At 40.3% G+C, this 21,206-nt stretch overlaps 1 protein-coding gene across 1 annotated transcript in view; it reads right to left on the bottom strand.

Moving 5' to 3' along the window:
- Positions 1–6,484: 6,484 nt before the first annotated feature.
- Positions 6,485–21,206, bottom strand: part of LOC117366428 (coagulation factor IX-like) — a 128,364-nt gene continuing 113,642 nt past the window's right edge. Inside the window, exon 8 of the mRNA XM_033957767.1 lies at positions 6,485–7,050. Within this exon, the coding sequence (XP_033813658.1) occupies positions 6,485–7,050 (566 nt within the window). The remainder of the gene's footprint in view (positions 7,051–21,206) is intronic.

Raw genomic sequence — 21,206 nt, 5'->3', positions numbered from 1 at the left:
ACTGTTTTTTCGTACTCTCAGATATCCACGGGGTTGATCATTAAAGATCTCAATACCCTGTTGTTAGTGGAATTGAATATCAATCATCGAGTACTTTTAAATACTGCCACCATGTGCTTATTAAATAAATAAATAAATAAATATGTAGGTATAATGCACTTATCTTAGTGAAGCTTATAGTGTTGCTGCTATACCCTGAGGCTTTAGAGTAGAGCCTCTATTCCCTACGGGGACCCGTTTCGCCTTCAATTGGCTTCATCAGGGGTCAACATTCTAAAAAGATAAGCCAAACAAAGTGCTAGTTAAAAACTTTGAAAAGAAGGAAGGAAAGTTGAAGTACTTTACATTATATTTAGAGTTAAAATTGAAAGAGATACTGACTTACTTGTTGTTAATAGCTCGGGTTCACGAGACAAAATGGCGATTAAGCTCTGTGAACGCCGACGCATGCGATGTATTTATATGAATAAATTAAAGTAAGGTAAAGTAAGCGCATGCGTATAAAGCCTGATTGTTCATATCTATATGTCTCAATGTGTGTAGAAAAATATTTATTAAACTACCAAAAAGGTCTATTTAATAAAATACCTTCCAGTTGATAGTAGTATTTAAACCTTTTGGAGTCATAGTCTGTAATCTATAGATGAAGGATGTATTAAATAAAAGAACTAGACCACACACTATTCCAACTAATTTTATTTTGAATTTGGCACAGATTGCAATGAATGAAAATTTTTTTCTATACAATAAAAAATTCTATCAACAAAAATCGGGGGTGGCTATGGGAGCAGTATTCGCTCCGTCAATAGCCAATTTGTATATGTGTGAGTTTGAGAAGATCTGGATACAAAATTCTCCATTTGAAATTTTTATTTCAAGATGGTTCAGATATATAGACGATATTCTATTGTTATGGAAAGGATCAATAGACAGTTTAATTTTATTTTTTCAGTGGTTGAATAACTGTGACGACAACATTAAATTCACGATGAAATATTCCACACAATGCATTGAGTTTTTGGATTTAAATGTAATACAAACATCAAGTAGTTTTGAATTTGATCTATATGTGAAGCCCACTGACAGAAATACGTTTTTAGAGTTTAGTAGCTGTCATCCTTACAAATTGAAAACAAATCTACCTTTTTCACAGCTTCTTCGCATAAAGAGAAATTGTACGAAAGATAGTGATTACACCATACACTCCAAAAAATTTTTAAGAGATTTAACTAAGAGGGGTTATCCGAAGAAAGTCTTGAAACATTCCCAGAAAAGGGCCAAATACACACATAGAGAATGGCTAATGCAAGAACAAAAACAAAAACTTAACAATTCCAACGGAGATACAATAGACCATGGCACCGAGAAATCCCAAGAAGAAAACATGACCTGTGTCATAAAATATTTTAATAAAGCCAGCGATTTGGCTAAAATCTTTAGTAATAATTGGAAGATTGTGCAGTCGCATCAGTATTTTGAGAATACAGAACTAAGAATAGCCTTTTCCAGAGAACGTAATCTCAAAGAGATTTTTACACCTATGAGAGAGATTACGGATAAAGGAGATACACACAAACTGTTGCCAAAGGATTTCCATAGATGTGGACACTGCAGCATTTGCGCTTCTACCATCTCGCAAAACTCTTTTATTAATAAAACAGATGGTAAAACGTATTATATTAATGACTTTCTGACTTGTTCTTCTGATTTTGTGATTTACATGATATTGTGTCCCTGCGATAAATTATATATAGGTATGACATCCAGAAGTTTTAGAACGAGAATGATTGAACATAAATCTAATTTGAAATTAAATAAAATGACGGCTCCTTTAGTAGAACATTGCAACAAAGCTAATCATAAGTTTGAAGATCTAAAATGTTGTTGCATTGATAAAGAAGAAGGGAAACAGAGGGGTGGAGATAGAAAGAAACGCCTTGCACAAAGGGAGATTAGATGGATCTATAGATTACAGACTATGACTCCAAAAGGTTTAAATACTACTATCAACTGGAAGGTATTTTATTAAATAGACCTTTTTGGTAGTTTAATAAATATTATTCTACACACATTGAGACATATAGATATGAACAATCAGGCTTTATACGCATGCGCTTACTTTACCTTACTTTAATTTATTCATATAAATACATCGCATGCGTCGGCGTTCACAGAGCTTAATCGCCATTTTGTCTCGTGAACCCGAGCTATTAACAACAAGTAAGTCAGTATCTCTTTCAATTTTAACTCTAAATATAATGTAAAGTACTTCAACTTTCCTTCCTTCTTTTCAAAGTTTTTAACTAGCACTTTGTTTGGTTTATCTTTTTAGAATGTTGACCCCTGATGAAGCCAATTGAAGGCGAAACGGGTCCCCGTAGGGAATAGAGGCTCTACTCTAAAGCCTCAGGGTATAGCAGCAACACTATAAGCTTCACTAAGATAAGTGCATTATACCTACATATTTATTTATTTATTTATTTAATAAGCACATGGTGGCAGTATTTAAAAGTACTCGATGATTGCTATTCAATTCCACTAACAACAGGGTATTGAGATCTTTAATGATCAACCCCGTGGATATCTGAGAGTACAAAAAAACAGTTCTAGTTTAATTCTTTTTATCCAGTCGGATATATACATAGCCATCCCAGTTTTGGCACAAGGATATTTCTGGTGTTTTCCAGGGATCCTCTTTGTCACTGCAGAGATAAAGACGATCCAAAGAGACATTAGCTTTTCTAAATATGAGATGGTTATGCTATGCATTATTTGTCCATATACTTTACTCATGTGTTCATCTTTGTTTTGTTTTTCTATAACAATGTGTTTATTTCCAGAGATAAGTTCAGCTCTGAACACTTGACCGATGGAAGAATAGTTTCAAGCCTAGAGCTATGTGTTTTGTCTGTGCCATATGGTCTGTGTTTTGTCTACTTGTTTTAGTTTGAGGGGTACCCCAGGATACATAACATTGGCCATTTCTAGAGCTAGCTCTTTTCCCACTTTTTACTAGCCCAAATGCGCAATGTTCTTTTTTCCCTATAGTTTGCATATGCTAAATGTAGCTTAGTTAGGGGTTATATTTTTAAGAAAAGGTTTTACTATATACAGTGTTTGTTCCGTGGTGCTCACTAGATATGATCCATTCAATGTACATTTCTGAATACATTCAGTACAGAATTATGGTCTCTCTGAATTGCCATAATAGTTATATGCAGCAGATAAAAACATATCTTTTTGGAATATCTGATTAAGAACCTTAAGTACTTGAATATTGTCTCTCTTTTGCCATAACTATAACAAGTAAATGCATTAATATTGTCACATGTTGCCACATTCAGTACAGGCAACCTGGTCTCTCTCTCTCTCTATTCAGTACAGGCAACATGGTTTCTCTCCCGTTTTCTATCTCTTATTTGGATCACACTGAAGTACAGCTGCTGAATGTCAAGCCGGTGTATCGATCCCTGTATACACAGACATCATTCGATCCCAAGTGTGCATCTCACCAGTTTAAAAAGATGGTTGGTTCCTGCTGAACTAATTCAGTTTCCTGCACCCTGACTGCAAAGACTTCTCTACCTTCTCACACATGCTGTACAGAATGTTTCCTGTTCGCTGATCTATGGATTCATGATAGCCACTTTCCTAAGAACGCTTTGCTGTACATTTCAAATTATTTACTGCTATGGACATTCCAGACTTTATTTCATATGCTGTACATCTACGACCTCTTGGTATGGGCAATGAGACATTTCATAAGCTGCTGAACTTTATTGAACAACTTAAGAAAACCTCCAAAGAAGTGAATCATACTATCACTTTTGAAAATGGACAGATTGCACAAACCGTAGAAAATTTGCTCCGAGATGCTCATGTCTCAAGTTTGGGAACTTTTCTTTGAGTATTCGCCCACTGCAAACCACGTATTTAATGTTTTAATTCACCCTATCTTAACTATTCTACAAATTTTGCTATGTATTGTTATGATTCTCCTTTGCTGTAGAGTGAAACACGTGTACATTTCTTTTCTCACAAGTTCCTTCTAGCTTTTAAGGCAGTTATACATGAATTTCCAGTATCTTTTCTGACATTTGGCTAATTTGGTTCTAATTTGGCATGGCTTATTGCATTACCATTACCAGGGTCAGAGATAATATTATCCCATATCCCATACTTGCATGCTCTCTCATGACATCTTTGTACCTTTTTGCCTGGGCCTCCTGAGAAAGTTTCTGCATCCCTTATGCACCGTTCATTCGCTCAACGACGGGTAAGATATAAGCATACTGGGATCCCCACCTAAGACAGAGGTTTGAACTCATATGGGAACTGTTTATCTTCATAGCTTGGAGATTCTGCAGGACAGGGGACGTGCTGATATACTGTTAGAGATAGGCGAGGCATCTGCGAAATGCAGACTGGCTAAGGGTACCACAAGCTTGCTTTCATTTCAAAGAATATGGGAGATGTCAGCATAGCTGTTGCAGGCGTTCAGCATTTTCGGTTGGCATAGCTGGTGTCAGCCAAGGCCTATGGGAAATTATATCAATCTGACTCTGGCATGGGAATCCAGATAGACCCTGAGGGCAGGAAGACGGTTTCAAGTAGTCCTGATTAAATCATAATTAGCTAAAAGGTGTTAATGTCTCATTAAGAGGGTGCTTAGGACAATGGGTCCAGGTGCACAGATAACTAAGATTAATCAGAAACTATTGTTAGAGGCATACTAGAAATTACATTTAACTACAGCCTAGTGTTCTTTTTTGGAAATTATAGGTATGCGTCAGTGTTGCAGCATCAGATTTTGCTATAGGTGATATTTACTGGCTCTGTGGAGACCTTCGGCTCCATGTTAAACTACCCAGCCAGTAGATAGGCCAGTGCGCTTTAGCTATACATAGATGAGATAGGGGTCCCAAGAGGGTTCCCAGATGAATTCAAGGCCCGAGACCAGGTTAAGGATGGGTTTGAGTCCCTTATTCCCCTTATTACTATCAATAAGAATGTTGATTGGATTAATTGATTTATTATAATCAGCAATGCTTTGTGAATTACTCTAGGGATGCCTTGCAAGGTATTGCTGATCGGTTAGGCCCCACTTCTCAGATGGCTTTCCAAAATCGCATGGCCCTGGATATGATCCTTGCATAATTATCTGTATAATTATACCCAGTGTCTGTATAATTATACCCAGTACTTTATCCTGTTGCACCTTTATTCTTAACAATGCAGGTCCCACGGGTAAGGTTACTATGGCCATTAAAAAATTAGAAGACCTCTCTGCAGAACTTAAACGTAATTCTGGTTTATCTAATCCTTGGGATCTGTATTTTAGTTGGATGCAGGGATGGGTGAAAGACCTACTTATTGTTATAATCTTTATTATTATCTGCACTCTTGTTGCTTATGTAATTTTTAGACTGTTCCTGCGCTGTTTGACTCATATTATAGCCCCTAAAACCCCTCCTCAAGAGACATATCTAGAATATCTCTCCCTCCACGCTCATGCTGTGCATTTATGATGTCATTTTCATGACGTAAGAGGGGATTGAAAGGACACATTTGAAAGGATAAGTTTTCTGTCTTTGTCTATGCTGGAGGTAATCAAAAAACTTGATGTTTGGGAAGAGGTCATTTAATCATGTTAACGAAGTTAGTTGTCTGAGACAATGAAGGCTCAACCCCCCCCCCCCCCCCCCCCCCACTGCCATGTACCGGTTGAGATAGATAAAAGGAAGCTTTAACACCTTTAGATTCAGAAAAAGAAGCACATATCCTGCTCAAGCCCCCCCCCCCCCTGTCTTTCTTGTCCAACCCCCTTTTTCTGGGTTGGTTACCACTGAAAGATATAAAAGCTGGATGTACTAATAAAATATAGGCAATCTCTTTAGAACACTGTCTACGTATCTTTTCTCTCTAAGGAGAATGCCTCCGGATATCCGTACCCAGATGACAGAGTGTGTGCAGGATGATTTCGGGACCAAGAAACGGACCTCATTCATTTCAGGCAGATATTCTCACAGCCCTCCCACCTCCCCTAGTTGACTTTTTAGCTTTGTTACTGAACTGAAGGCACTTGTGCATGCATGGTATAGGCAGTTTTGAGATTTTTTTAAGTGATAGTATACTTTTGCACTGTCCATACCAGGCTCTGTAGATGACATCACCCACATGTGAGAATATCTGCCTGCTAAAAGTGAGTAACTATGCTTTTTCAGCAATAATTCCCAAATACTGGAGAATACATTATTGATACCACTACATTAGAAATTGTACTTCACTCAGTGGTACCTTCCCAATAAAAAAGAAAAGCACCAAGTTGGAGTTAGTATACTAACTTCCAAGCAAGTTCAAAAATATTCCAGATTAGTGGCCTGGCATAAAATTATCACTTCAAATCAGCTCCTTGTGTAAGGAGATGGCACAATTCAGGTGCATGGGCAGTTTTCTGGCATCCCTGACTTCATTGACATGAACTTTATTTTAGGTTGGGTGCTTCAGTTTTCTCATCAATGGTCATTTTTATCCATGATATATAGTTAGATACCCTTGTATAGACACCATATTTTCCTTCTTTAGCACAGCCATCACCCCAACTAACAACACCTATCAGGTACCAAGTATTGTGATAAGGTATGGCAAATGGCCCACCACTATCGCCGCTGCAGGCATCGTGGGCCTCAGTTTTGTAGCCAGCACAGAACATGTTGTCAGTGATGATCTTCTCAGTGGATTTCAAACAGGCCTCCTGATTCACCATGGGTAGCTTCACTTTCAGAAGGAAACGACTGGAGGGACCTTGAAAGCGAGTATCTCCCCATCCACTCACCATTCCAATTTCTCCTTCCTGTGACAGGAGGCGCCCTAGATTGGGGTTAGGAAGACAGATGGGGATGGCAAATTCATTGAATATCACATCACTCTTTAGGTAGATAAGGGCAATATCGTTGTCATAGTTGTCAAGGTTATAGTAAGGATGCTTCAGAAACTGTAACACCTCAATCTTCTGCTCATCCTGATCCCTCCGCATTTTATCAAAGTCACCTATAAAAAATGAGAACATAATCAGCAGACAGTAGAGTTGTGAAACAGTGCAGCATTATTTATACTGACAATTGTAGTGAGGATTGTAATCCTTGTCAAATCCTTGATTATGATGTGATTTTGTTCTGTAGCACTGGTCCTTGAAATATACTGAGATTCAAAAGAGAGGCTGTATGGTTCAATGCAGTAAATTCACTCATAACCCATTTCATAGCAGAAATCAGTCCTGGAACCTGGCCCTACCTTTTTCTTCTATATGATGATGACTTCTAGGGTCATTTGTTACTGCCACTGCAAGCCATGCCTCCTACTGAGCCTGTACAGCAGGATCAATAATGCCACTGTGATCATGATCCCAAATAAAGATTCTGTCACTCCGTTTAACTCAGGACCCACAATTTGAGAACCTTTGGTCTAAAGGGTAAACGAGACATCAGTAATTCCTGGGTTTGAAACCTGATTTTAACATTGCATATAGAAAATTAGGGATTTATCTGAATTAATTTATTACAGAAATTATTTGGCATTTCTCTGCTAAAATGGTACTATTACTCTGTCTAGGAATTGACTTTTTAGCTAGAGCCATAGCCCCCATTTTCCTCTATCACTTCTGCATATTTGCATTAAAAAATTAGTCATGTTCAAAATTTGTATGTCTAAATATTTTATTTTGGCTTTTTTTTAAAGTTTTTTTAAATAGCTTTTCATTCCTTTCTCTTTCCTCTTTCTTCTTCTCACTTCACATCTTCAATCACTACAGCTTTTTCCTTCCAAAAAAAGGTCTATACTTTTACTTGCCTCCACCTGTCTCATATTCTTTTTTCTGTTTTTCTGTCTGCTTTCTTTTCTCTGTCTTGTTTGATCCTAAGTTTTTCTTCCTTCGTTTCTCATTCCTTTTTATGACAGTTCAGCTGTTGTCTTGCCTTTCTTATTTCATCATCCAATCTCTCATGTATCCTCTTCTCCCTTGCTCCAACAACCTCTTATCCCTCCCACTTTTTTTACTCTGCAACTGCCACCCCTCCCTTCCCTCAACTATTTTTTCCTTCATTGCTTCCTTTTCAACTCTTAACTAGCTCTCTGTTAAGTCTATCTTTGTTTTTTCCCTTCTAACGCTTCTTGATCTCCCGTCATTGTCAATTCTACTATACCCCTCAATTGTCTTTCCCTTCTCCCTGTGAGAAATGAAATAAGAAATAACCTTATAATATAAAATTAATAGAGTGAATTAATATTTTTTTGCTAACAGTTGTACAATGTTAATTATTACAGAGTGTAATAATTCATAGATACAGTAGGGGGAAATTGGTACCATTAACTTTGTGCATATTGCCAAGGTGTGCAAAAGACAGTAAGGGAGGAGCGATGAGACATTCCTGGGAACACAATGCCTCCAATAACTAGAGCATGATACCTCCGCAGTATAACATAAGGGCTTTTGTTGAAGTAACTAAGTGAGAACACAGTACCTCTAGAATGTGCTGGCTCAGCATTTACAGTATAATGGGCAATAACTTATTGAAGGATTCTGCACATAGGGTAAAGATAAGAATGTAGCGGAAGGGATGGGCATGTGATAGAAGGATGGGGTAACCAAATATGCAAAATAAGGTTGCGGAACGGAATGAGAATAATGGGAGAGGTAAATAGGGATGTGGAAAGCAGAAATATAGAGGGAAACATTTGATAGGTTGTGAACTGCTACTGCTCTAACCAATGAACAGGCAGGAGGGACTAAGAAATGTATGAACTAAGTATATAATGAAGGATTGCATTAAACTCTGCTCTTTTTGCATTTGGATACCCTGTATGGCCTGAGAGAATATAAATTGTTGTCTGCTTTACTCCAAGACTCTAAGTATCCTTGTGAGCAATTTCTTTGTTTCTCACTGGGGTCTCATTTCTGGGATTATGTCATCATTAGCCAGGATCAGCGGTGTTGAATGGCAGGGAGACGCTTCCCGCTGAGTTTGTCTGGCTCGCGGCTCTCGATGAGGGTCCCACAATGTACTGACAGACATCCTGAGACCTGTTTGGGAGAGAGGCTTGAGTAAAGCAGAAGTAAATAAATGGACACACGCAAACAACCAGACAACTCTGCACAGACCAAGGTAATAAATTTTTTGGACTTTATAGTATTACCTTGGTGGTTGGCAGCATTCTGTGAGCTCCTTGCGAGTGTATTAGTGCCTCTGGCACAAAGTGAGTGCAGAGTCTGGCCAGAGATGGACGAAGCAAAAGAGGATCTGTTGCATGCTTGAGATGGCTCAGGGGACAGAATGGGAAATAGAGAGCTAGCAGAAGTGAAGATAGGGATTGTAAGACAAATCCCAGGAACATTTCTCCAGAAAAGCCCCTCAGGGAGAATGTTAAAGCATTAGAAAGACATGTCTTATACTAGGGGAAGAAAAAGAAAAGGATGATTAAATATTGCTGCTTTATTTGTACTAAGGAAAGTGTCCAACCTCCCCCATCTGCTTTCTAGTACGGGGCATTTGCATTACAGAGAAAATGCGAATTCCTGCTGGTCAGGGAGTAAGATAAAATTCTTGCAGCAACGAAAAGACGGAACAGACAGAGTTAGAGGTTTGTCCCTGGGATCCTCTTAAAATCTTGCGAGCCAGGTATAGAGGGTGTACGAAATCTATTTGAGAAATCTGTACTTCCTCCTACTGCTCCAGCAAACGGAGTCTTTATATCCCAGGTTGAAAAAGGAGTTAGCAGTGTTACAGGGACTTGACAAATTTTCCTATGACTTCAGGGACAGTGCCTCAGGCCAGTGGCATAACCTAGCATATTTGACACCCGAGGCCCATCATTTTTGACCCCTCCCCCCATCTGTATGAAAAACATGATTTTTAATAACAATCCACGTCACACATGAGTACTTAGGAAATTGCAGCATCTTACATACTGCAGTGAGCAGTACATCATCAATACACTCATTGTAAAACTAAACATGCCAGGCTAGTACAGATCAATCCTACACAGTCAATCCTAACAGAAAACCATATCTTTCGAAAACACAGAATACAGAAAACACCTTTGCCTAGTATGGAATATGTAATCACAAACTAAACCCCCCTCCCCCCTTTTACAAATCTGTAGTGTGATTTTTAGACATGATGGTAACAGCTCAGACTCTCATAGAATTCTGAGCATCAGAGCTGTTACCACCACGGCCCGCGCTAAAAATGCTCTACAGTTTTGTAAAAGGGGGGATAAAATAGAAATATGTAGACAAAGGTTAAATTGAACCACCAAGAAGCTGGACTCTGTATACAACACAACACCACAGAAATAGCGATGCATCTCCCCTAAAGCAAAAAAATAAATAAATAGAATTTCTTTTCTACCTTGTCTTCTCTGGTTTCTGCTTTCCTCATCATGTCACTCTCTTCCTTTCATCTACCATCTACCCTCTTTCTGCCCCTTCTATAGGGCATCTTCTCTCCTATTCCCCTTCCAGAAACTTTATGCCTCCCCCTTCCATCTCTCCCTTCACTCTCATTGGTCTGGCATCCATCTCCTTCCCTCCCCCCATGCCCTGGCATCTCGCCCTCCCCTTCCATGGTCTGGTATCTCCTTTCCTTTCCCTCCTTCCCATGGACTTGGCATCTATGGTTCTTCTCCCTTGTCTTCCTTCTCCCTCCTTCCCCCTGTCTCCCCACTTGGGTGCTACAACAGCAGTATTTCTCTCTCCCCCCCTTGCCTGTGCAGCAGTAGCATTTCTCTCCCCCTCCCTTCCCTGTGCAGCAGCAACATTTCTCTTCTCTTCCCTGTGCAGCAACAGTGTTTCTGGCTGGTTTCTTGCTGCAGCCAGTTTTCTATTCAAAGCTGCGGGCGTCAACACCTCGCGCAATCCGCGGCTGCATTGGAAGCCTTCTCTCTGATGTCGTGATGTCAGAGGGAACGCTTCTGACGCAGCCGCGGATCGCGCAAGGAGCAAACGGCTGCGTCCTTGAGCGGAAAAACTGCTGCAGGGGAGCCAGCCAGAAACTAAACACCCGCCAAAGGGAGCACAAGCTGGGCCGTGGACACCCCTAATTTGAAGTTTACTGCTGCTGCTGCTGGTTAAGGAAAGCAGCAGCGGCAGAATAGGGAGGGTGGCCGGCTGTGCACCCCCTTGGATCATGCACCCGGGGTGGACTGCCCCCCCACGTTGGTACACCACTGCGTCAGACAAAGAAAGGAGGAGCTGAAAGAATTCTTCTGTTGAGAAAAGTCCTAGTGGTAAGGGGGAGCAGAGAGATATGTTAGTTCCATGTAACTAGCATAGAAGTGATAAGTTTTAAAAAGAAATTGAAATCCTTAATTGAATATTCTATTGGGTTAGGTTAGTAACAATAGTTGAACAATTTGACCAGTTCTTAGGACCCAATTTTTATACCTGGCAAGAAATAATGTCTATTTTGAATATTTTATTTAGCAGGGAAGAAGGCAAAATAATCATCCTGTGGACAGGAAGTATCCAAGGAGAGAGGATAAATTCCTCAATGTAGATCCTAATTGGAGCAACCAGAGTGCAGAAAATTCAGCTAATATGAAAGATTTAAGGGACCTCATTATAGCATGGATCAAAGAAGCTGCTCCTAAATTCCAGAATTTCACTAAAGCATTTGAGCTGCAGCAAGAAAAAGAAGAGGTTTCATCAGCCTTTTTACAGAGATTAGAAAATACTCAGGCATCAATGGAATGTTACAACTGTGGTAAGCCTGGGTACTTTAAACGAGAATGCTCAGACTTGAACAGGGAGGAAATAGCCATCCCTCTTATGGCATTTGGAGATGAATCCAGGGGATCGGGGGTTTCTAAAGTCTCACCGAGAGCTTTTGATAAACTTAAAGGTGGGGCTTTATGAAGAAGAAGAAGTAATTTTCCTAGTTGATACAGGGGCAGCTTGGATATAATTGAATTTCATTCTACTGGGAATGGAACTTTCAGACCAAAGACCAACTGTGTCTGGGGTAAAGGGGAAGGATTTTTGAGCCCCATTATAATAATTTTAAAAAAAGGGTCACCCTGAAGTTGGGATTAGAAGATATAATTGAAGACCTCTGGTATATCCTTGAAGCAGGAGATAACCTGTTAGGCAGGGATTCTATTATCCAACTAGAGTTGGAAATAAGTACTAAAAATGCCTAGATGGTAATAACTAAGGCAACCTTAACCCCAGAAGAGGAGGAGTAGACTGATCCTCTTGTGTAGGTTAAAGAAGGGAATGGGGTGGGCTGTAAATTGAAAAATATAGGTGGACTGTGCTATCCCAGGGGTTCACAGAGTCCCTCCATTTATTTGGACAGGTACTAAAACAAGTCTTAGAGAAATTCAAGGTACCTGCAGAAGTTAGAATTGCAATATATGGAAAAAGAGGTGAAATATCTGGGTCTCTTATTAAGTGAGGGAAAGAGAAGAATCAATCTTGAGAGAATTAAGGGGATTGTTGAGTTTCCATTACCAAGAACTAAAAGGGAGTTAAGAAAACTATTGGGTTTAACAGGTTATTGCAGTTATGGATTGATTCATATGCCCAGAAAACAAAGGGTTTGTGCTTGAAACTCCTTGATGAAGAACCAAACCTCCTCATATGGACAGAGGAGGAAAAGAAATTGGTGACAGACTTGAAAGAAAGTTTGATCACAGCCCCAGTGTTAGCACTGCCTTCTTTGTGCAAGCCCTTCCATTTATTTGCTACAATAGACAAGGGGGCAGCATTTGGAGTGCTGACCCAGAGAGGGAAACATCAGCCAGTGGCTTATTTGTCCAAATTATTAGATCATGTTTCACAAGGATGACTTGAATGCGTGCAAGCTGTTGCAGCAATCCTCCTAGTAGAAAAAAACCACATTGAGGGACAGAATCAAGAAAATAGTATAGATACACATTATTTGGGATGGGAGTTCTAGTCTCAGGGAGTCATCCAGTAGCCTGTTGCTTTAGAATTGGAGTGGAGAAAGGTAAGATAGCAGGCCACAGTAACATTCATCCTCTTTTGCCACAATATATATATACACACACCTTTCAAACCTCCAAATGATCCAAAGATAGCAGTGGGGTACCTAGCATATGTGACACCCGGTGCTCATCATTTTTTGGCATCCTCCCCTCATCTGTATGAAAAACTTGATTTTTAGTAACAAGCCACATGTCACACATGAGTACCTAGGAAAAGGCAGCATCTTACATATGCAGTGAGCAGTACAACATCAATACACCCATTGTAAAACTAAACAAGCCAGACTAGTACAGATCAATCCTACATCGTCAATCCTAACAGAAAACCATGTCTTTCGAACACACAGAACACAGAAAAAACCTTTGCCTAGTCATCACAAACTAACCCCTCCCCCTTTTACAAAACGGAGGTGTGGATTTTAGCCACGGTGGTAACAGCTCTGATGCTCATAGAATTCTGAGCATCAGAGCTGCTACCACCACGGTTGGCGCTAAAAAATGCTCCACAGTTTTGTAAAAGGGGGGATAATATAGAAATACATAGCAAGAAGCTGGACTCTGCATACAATGCAACACCACAGAAACAGTGACACATGTCTCCTAAAGCAACAAATAAATAGAAAATTTTTGTTCTAACTTTGTCTTCTCTGGTTTCTGCTTTCCTCATCTTCTTGTTACTCTCTTCCTTCCATCCACTGTCTGCCATCTCTCTGCCCCTATATGGCATCTTCTCTCCTTCTATGCCCCTTCCAGAAACTGTATGCCTCCCCCTTCCATCTCTCCTTTCACCCCCATTGGTCTGGCATCTCTCTCCTATCCTTCCCTCTCCCACACCTCTCTTCTGCAATCCCTTTCTTCCCTCATTTTCCTTTTCAATTTATTTTCTGCATCCATCTAGATTTTTTTACTACCCTCTCCTCAATTTCCTTTTTTACTGTCTACCTACAGCTCGCCACCTCTTTCCCTCACCCCTTCCAGTATTTCCCTAACTCAATCCTTTTCCCCCATCATGTGCCCTCCTTTTATTTATCCCCTCCTTCCATCCTCTGCCCTTTTCTCTCTCCCTTCTCTCCACTTCCATCATCTGCCCTTTCTCTCTTCCCCCACTTCCATCATCTGCCCTCTTCACTCTCCCCCCACTTCCATCATCTGTCCCTTCTCCCCACTTCCATCATCTGCCCCTTCTCCCCACTTCCATCATCTGCCCCTTCTCTCTCTTTCCCCCACTTCCATCATCTGTCCCCTTCTCTCAATCTCTCCATCCATCACAGGCCCATTTTTCTTCCTCACCTTTCCGATTTTGGCAACAAGATCAGCAAGCCCCCCCCGCGACGGCACTGAGCGGCATTGGCACCCTCCCCTCCACGACAGCACTCAGCGACATCGGCGCCCCCCCCTGCCCCATGATAGCACTCAAGTTCAGCCTCTTTCTCCCGGCATCAGCAGAACTTCAGATCGGCAACAGGTGCTCAGTCAAAAGTTTCCCCTGACTGAACTGCCTGGGCGGAAACAGGAAGCTGAGTCAGGGGAAGCTTTTGACTGAGCACCTGTTGCCGATCTGAAGTTCTGCTGATGCCGGGAGAAGGAGGCCGAACTTGAGTGCTGTCACGAGGCAGGGGGGCTGCCGATGCTGCTGAGTGCCGTCGCAGGGCGCTGCTGCCGCTGAGTGACATCACAGCCCAGAAATTTTCTGGACCTGTCCAGCTGTGCACCCCCCCTAAGGCTGCCCCCTTCCCCCCCTTGGTACACCACTGAAAGGTAGTTAAGGTTCTGGAAATAGAAGATGTAAAACAGACAATAGAAATGGAGACAGGTTATGAAGATACAGATGCCTGGGTTAAATGGGTCAAATTCACAGTGACAAGTTTGCACAAAAATAATTATTATGCATGTGCCTCTGGATGGCCAGTGGCTCAAGTAGTACCTTTTCCTTTGGAGTGGGAAAAGAAGTTGAGGAATGAACTGCATAATGGCACCAGGACCCTACTGGATGGGGAAATAAGGATTGTCAGTCTCTTTCTGGAATGTTCCCTGACAGAAAGATGCCACCTATGTTCTCTATGGTAAGTGGGAATTACACCGCTTGCCTCTCCTGGCAGGGAGCAGAGTTCACACACAATCTGGGGCAACTGAAAACTGCGGCCATTTCAGAGCATTCAGCTAGATTTTACTGAACTACCCCCAGTGGGTAGGTTCAAATATATGCTAATACTGGTAGACCATTTAACTGGGTGGGTGGAGGCCTACCTCACGAGTACAGCCACAGCAACAGGTGTGGCTAAAATTGTGTTGGAACAAATTACTCCACGCTATGGGATAGTGGAGAACATAGATTCACATCAAGGAATTCATTTCACTTCTAGGTGCTCCAAGGTATAATGACGGGATTAGGAGTATCCTGGGAGTTTCATACTCTCTGGTATCCACCCTCATCAGGATGGGTGGAACAGATGAATCAAACAAGAAAGAAACAATTAGCCAAATTGATTCTAGAAACTAAATTGCCTTGGACTACGTGCTTGCTTCTTGCACTCCTGAGAATAAGAACTGCTCCAAGACAATATATAGGGGTGCCCCCCTAAAATGTTGTTTGGCTTACCATATATGGGCACTTGGGGGGCTCCCATTGTTTTGAAACAGGGGACCAGTTCATTAAAAAGCATATACTGGCGCTGTCTTTATCTTTGTCTCTACTCAGATATAAAGGGTTTTCTGGCTCAAACACCGCCCTTGGATTTGGCAGATTCAGAAGAGAAACAAAGCTACAGCCTGAGTGGGAGGGACCATTCCAGATCATACTCACTACGGAGACTGCAGGGCTGACAAGAGAAAGAGGGTGGACCCACTACATCAGATCAAAGGATCAGTAGAGGCTCCTGCCGAGTGGCGTGTGCAGCAATTAGAGGACCCCCCTCCCCTCCCCCCCAACCCCCCAACACTTAAAGACTGCAGAGGTGCTCACAATATACTGTGGGGTTCTGAACTTTGACATTTTAAATTCTGCTTTGGTGTTTCCTATTTCTTCAGACACTATTTCTGATTCTGCTATACTTTGGGTTTTAAAATATTGCTTGTGATTTATTTCTTTTAACACCATTTGCATTAACATTCCCTCACACCTTATATATGGGTCTTGGGAATGTGGGGAGAAGAAACTACAGTCATTGAAATAATCATTTTAATTTAATAGGGTTAGGATTCAATACTTTGCTTCTTTGAGAGAGAGAGATGAAAATCAAGAAAGGTTCACCTTAAACATACTGGGCCCACTCAATTCACAATTAAGGTAAAAGAAATTAACAATCTACAGGTGGTACAATTTGATGTGTGCAGCTTGATAGATTATGGGGATGTAAAAATAAAAAAGGTACAATGCTGACGATAAATATATGTGCTTGGATACTTAATGTCCTGCTTGGAATCACAGACTTACTGTAGGATCAGGGAGGTCATCTTCAAGATAACTATTCTATTTTACTTCAATTCGATCTATCTGCAGTGTCTGATGTGGTTCATCACGATATTCTCCTTCAGTTACTCTCAGATATAGGTCTTCACCATGTAGTTTTGGACTGGTTTTCTAAATTCCTTTGATATCGTTCTTACTCAGTGAATTTTGAAAGTAATACTTCTGACTCTTGGCAGCCTTCTTGTGGAGTTCCTCAGGGTTCTCCACTCTCTCCAATTCTATTCAATCTTTATATGACCACCCTTAATATTTTTAAGCTGAACTCTATTTACTTACGCGGATGATATTTTCATATTGATAGAGATAGATCTGAACACTTCTGATTTAGTATCTAAAGTAAATCTTTGTATCTCTAAACTTCAAGCATGGGCCCAGTCTGTCCGGATGAAACTTAATGCATCTAAAACCAAATTATTATGGCTTGGCCCAAAATTGGATTGTCTTCCTAGTTCTGTAACATTGGCTTCTGGATCTTCTTTACAAAGTGAGTTTTCTGCTAAGATTCTGGGAGTCCTCTTTGACTCTTTGTTTTCTTTCAAGGAACAAATTAATTCTGTGATTAAGAAATGCTGTTTTAAGTCTGCGTATGCTGAGGAAGGTCAGACATCTCTTTCATCACCATCACTTTTCTATTTTAGTTCAGTCAATTATATTATCACAGCTTGATTACTGTAATGTCTTCTACCTCAGTATTACAAAAATCTGCCTTTATAGGTTACAACTGGTCCAGAATACTTCAGCAAAACTGATTTTTGGGAAACGTAAGTTCGATCACGTGACACCGTTGCTTCAGAGTCTCCATTGGCTTCCTGTTTATTTTAGAGTTCAGTTTAAATGTGCTTGTGCTATTTTTAAAATTCTTTATGGTTCAGAACACTGCCATCAGACTCATCTACTGTCTCAGCAAATTTGACCACATCACTCCCGCCTATATAGACTCTCACTGGCTTCCAATAAAAGCAAGAACTCAATTCAAGTTCTATTGTCTGCTGTTTAAGATAACCCATGGAACTGCCCCCTGTTACCTAAACAACCGCCTAAACCGCTACCTCTCATCCAGATCAAGAAGAACTCAAAACTTATTCACCTTCCCACCTAATAATGGAACCCGTCTTAAGAAACTATACGACAGCCTTCTAGCGACACAGGCAGCAAAAATTGACCCCACAATCACCAAACTAATAATCAATACAACAGACATCAAAGTATTTCGAAAAGAAATCAAAACATTTCTATTCAGAAAACACGTCATTACCAACTAATATCCTCCCTTTATGCACAAGCTCTCCCTCTATAGAATAACACATTAATCAATTCTTAGAACCTTTCCTATCATACATACTCTGATTCCTATATAAACATTTTCCACACTATCCAATAAACTTCTTATGTCATTATTAGGTAACTTCCAATCTGTAAACCGTATATACTGATATTCTCCACTATATTCTCTTATCACTTGATTCCCTGATATGTAATTTTCATAATTGAATCCTCTACCACACCATGTAATGTACATGAATCACTGTTATGTAATTTATCTAGATAATCTTTATTACGCAATTCTTTTGGTAATGTCCAAATCTCCTATAATTTGTAATCCACCTTGAACAATATATAATGTATAAAGTATTCAAAATTAATTTTCCTAGGAACTGTTTTCCTACCTTCTTCTACTCTATGTTTATAACCTAACTAATTTATTTTTCTCAAGTACTTTAGCAAGAATGTGAGCCTTTGGGACAGTCAGGGAACTCTAAGTACTCTCTCTTCATCTTAATTAATCTTACTTATTGCATTTCTTCTGTTTCTACTGTAAACCGCTTAGAACTTCACGGTACAGCGGTATATAAGAAATAACATTATTATTATTATTATCTTCACTCCTCTAGTTCCTTTATCTTGGAATCTGTACAGATTCTCTTTTGCAAGGGGCAACCAACAATATAAATTATCTCTCCCTTCCAGAAAAGGGATTAGAGGAGTTAAGATTTTAGACTGGCTTATTTTGTCATGGCTGACTTCGCCTTAATTAGCCTCACCTCGCTCGACTGCTTTTTCATAAAACTCTTTGAACTAAGATTTTTGGCCAATCTTTGATTTTTAAGTTTTCTCAACTTTGGAACGATCTTCCACTCCTTATAAGAAGCTCTGGTTCTCTTCTATTTTTTTTGTAAGCTTTTGAAAACTACTTTATTCGCTAAACATTTTGGAAATTAATTCTTTTCAAAATTTTTCTTTTATGGTTTATATTTTTTTAAGTTAACTATTGTAAATCGGGTCGAGCTTTCTTAGAATGAAGACTCGGTATATAAAGCCAAGTATTAGATTATATTAGTTCATTTCTATTGTAAATGGACATCTTAATCCTCACGGTGAGGGTAAGCAATGCAATACTCTTTGCATGACAATCAAACAGACTTCTTAGAAAGAACACATTGAGGGACAGAAACAGGAAAATAGTATAAATCACACTTTATTTGGGATGGGGGCTCTAGTTTCTGGGAGAGGTCCATTAGCCTGTTGCTTTAGAATTAAAGTGGAGAAAGGTAAGACAGCAGGCCACACTAACAATCGTCCTCTTTTGCCTCAATATATATAATAGAAACATGATGGAAGATAAAGGGCAAATGGCCCATCTAGTCTGCCCATCCACAGTAACCATTATCTCTCTCTCTCTCTGAGAGATCCCACATTCCTATCTCAGGCCCTCTTGAATTCAGACACAGTCTCTATTTCCACCACCTCTTCCGGGAGACTGTTCCACGCATCTACCACCCTTTCCGTAAAAAAGTGTTTCCTCAGATTACTCCGGAGCCTGTCACCTCTTAACTTCATCCTATGCCCTCTCATTGCAGAGTTTCCTTTCAAATGAAGGAGACTCGACTCATGCACATTTATATTACATAGGTATTTAAACATATCTCCCCTTTCCCGCCTTTCCTCCAAAGTATACAGATTGAGATATTTAAATGTGTCCCCATACACCTTATCACAAACACCACACACCATGTTAGTAGCCTTCCTCTGGACCGACTCCATCCTTTTTATATCTTTTTGAAGGTACGGCCTCCAGAATTGTACACAATATTCTAAATGAGGTCTCTCCAGAGTCTTATATAGAGGCATCAATACCTCCTTTTTCCTACTGGCCATACCTCTCCCTATGCAACCTAGCATCCTTCTAGCTTTCGCCATCACCATTTCAATCTGTTTGGCCACCTTAAGTTCATCACATACAATCACTCCCAAGTCCCACTCATAAGTTCTTCACCCCCTAAACCAGGGGTGTCCAACCTTTTGGCTTCCCTGGGCCACAGGTTGGACACCCCCGGCCCTAAACTGTACAGGTCCCTCTGGTTTTTGCAACCCAAATGCATGACCTTGCATTTCTTAGCATTAAATTTTAGCTGCCAAATTTGAGACCATTCTTCAAGCTTCGCCAGGTCTTTCTTCATGTTATTCACACCATCTGGTGTATCTACTCTATTGCAGATTTTGGTATCATCCACAAAGAGGCAAATCTTACCCAACAACCCTTCAGCAATATCATGGTGGTTTGATCTGATATGTGAAGCTCTCTTTAAATTACAAATGAGAAATGGCCGCAGCGACAGGACACTGGTGAGAAAGAGCAAACAACTCAGTGAGTACACTCATTAAGAGATTTTTAACAAACACTGCGGTGAATGAATTAGACACAGATCGTATTTATATATTTATTTTCACAGAAACGTATTGGAGAGTGAAAGTTTACATGCCCTGAAGAAACGTTTTTTTACCGTGAAACGTCGGCTTTTATTTATATATCACTTAGTTTCTTACGACTTAGACTCAACAGCTATTTCAGTCCTGCACTAATATAGTTTGTGGCACTTGCACATCCCCTGCAGAAGTTTTTTGCCAATGATGTGGGTGGAGGAGGTTTGAGCATTCATGCTCTACCTAAAATAAAACCTGAGGGTTTTTCTTCCGTGGGGATAGTGCTCTCAACTAAAATAGTGGAGTCTTTATAGAATATTTATTATTATTTATTACCCACTTTCACCAGATTAAGTACAATAGTTTTAAAAATGTTAAAAAGAATAGGCCTAAGAACAGAATATTGAGGCACACCACTGGTAACATTCTTTTCTTCAGAGCGATATCCATTGATCACTACCCTCTGTCGCCTTCCACTCAACCAGTTCCTGACCCAGCCCGTCATTTTGGGACCCATCCCAAGGGCACTCAGTTTATTTATTAGACATCTGTGTGGAACTCTGTCAAAGGCTTTGCTAAATCTAAATACTCCACATCTAGCGCACATCCTCTATCCAATTCTCTGGTCAAAGAAATTGATCAGATTTGTCTGAGAAGACCTACCTCTAGTGAATCCATGTTGCCTCCAGTCCTGCAATCCACAGGATTCCAGAAACTTGACCATTCTCTGTTTTAAAAGCATTTCCATTAATTTGCTTACCACAGAAGTCAGACTTACCGGCCTGTAATTCCCTACTTCTTCCTTACTTCCACTTATATGGAAAGGGACCACATCCGCCCTTCTCCATTCCTCCGGTACCACTCCCGACTCTAGAGACTCATTGAAAAAAAGTCAGTCAGCGGAGCTACCAGAACCTCCCTATGTTCCTTCAGCACCCTAGGATGTACACCATCTGGCCCCATTGCTTTGTCTACCTTTATTTTAGCTAGCTCCTCACGAACACAACCCTCTGAAAATTGATTAGGGTCT

The sequence above is a fragment of the Geotrypetes seraphini genome, chromosome 9, assembly GCF_902459505.1.
Source record: "Geotrypetes seraphini chromosome 9, aGeoSer1.1, whole genome shotgun sequence".
NCBI lineage: Eukaryota > Metazoa > Chordata > Amphibia > Gymnophiona > Dermophiidae > Geotrypetes > Geotrypetes seraphini.
The sequence above is the reverse complement of the archived record's forward strand: the minus strand, read 5'-3'. Positions and strand labels throughout refer to the sequence as shown.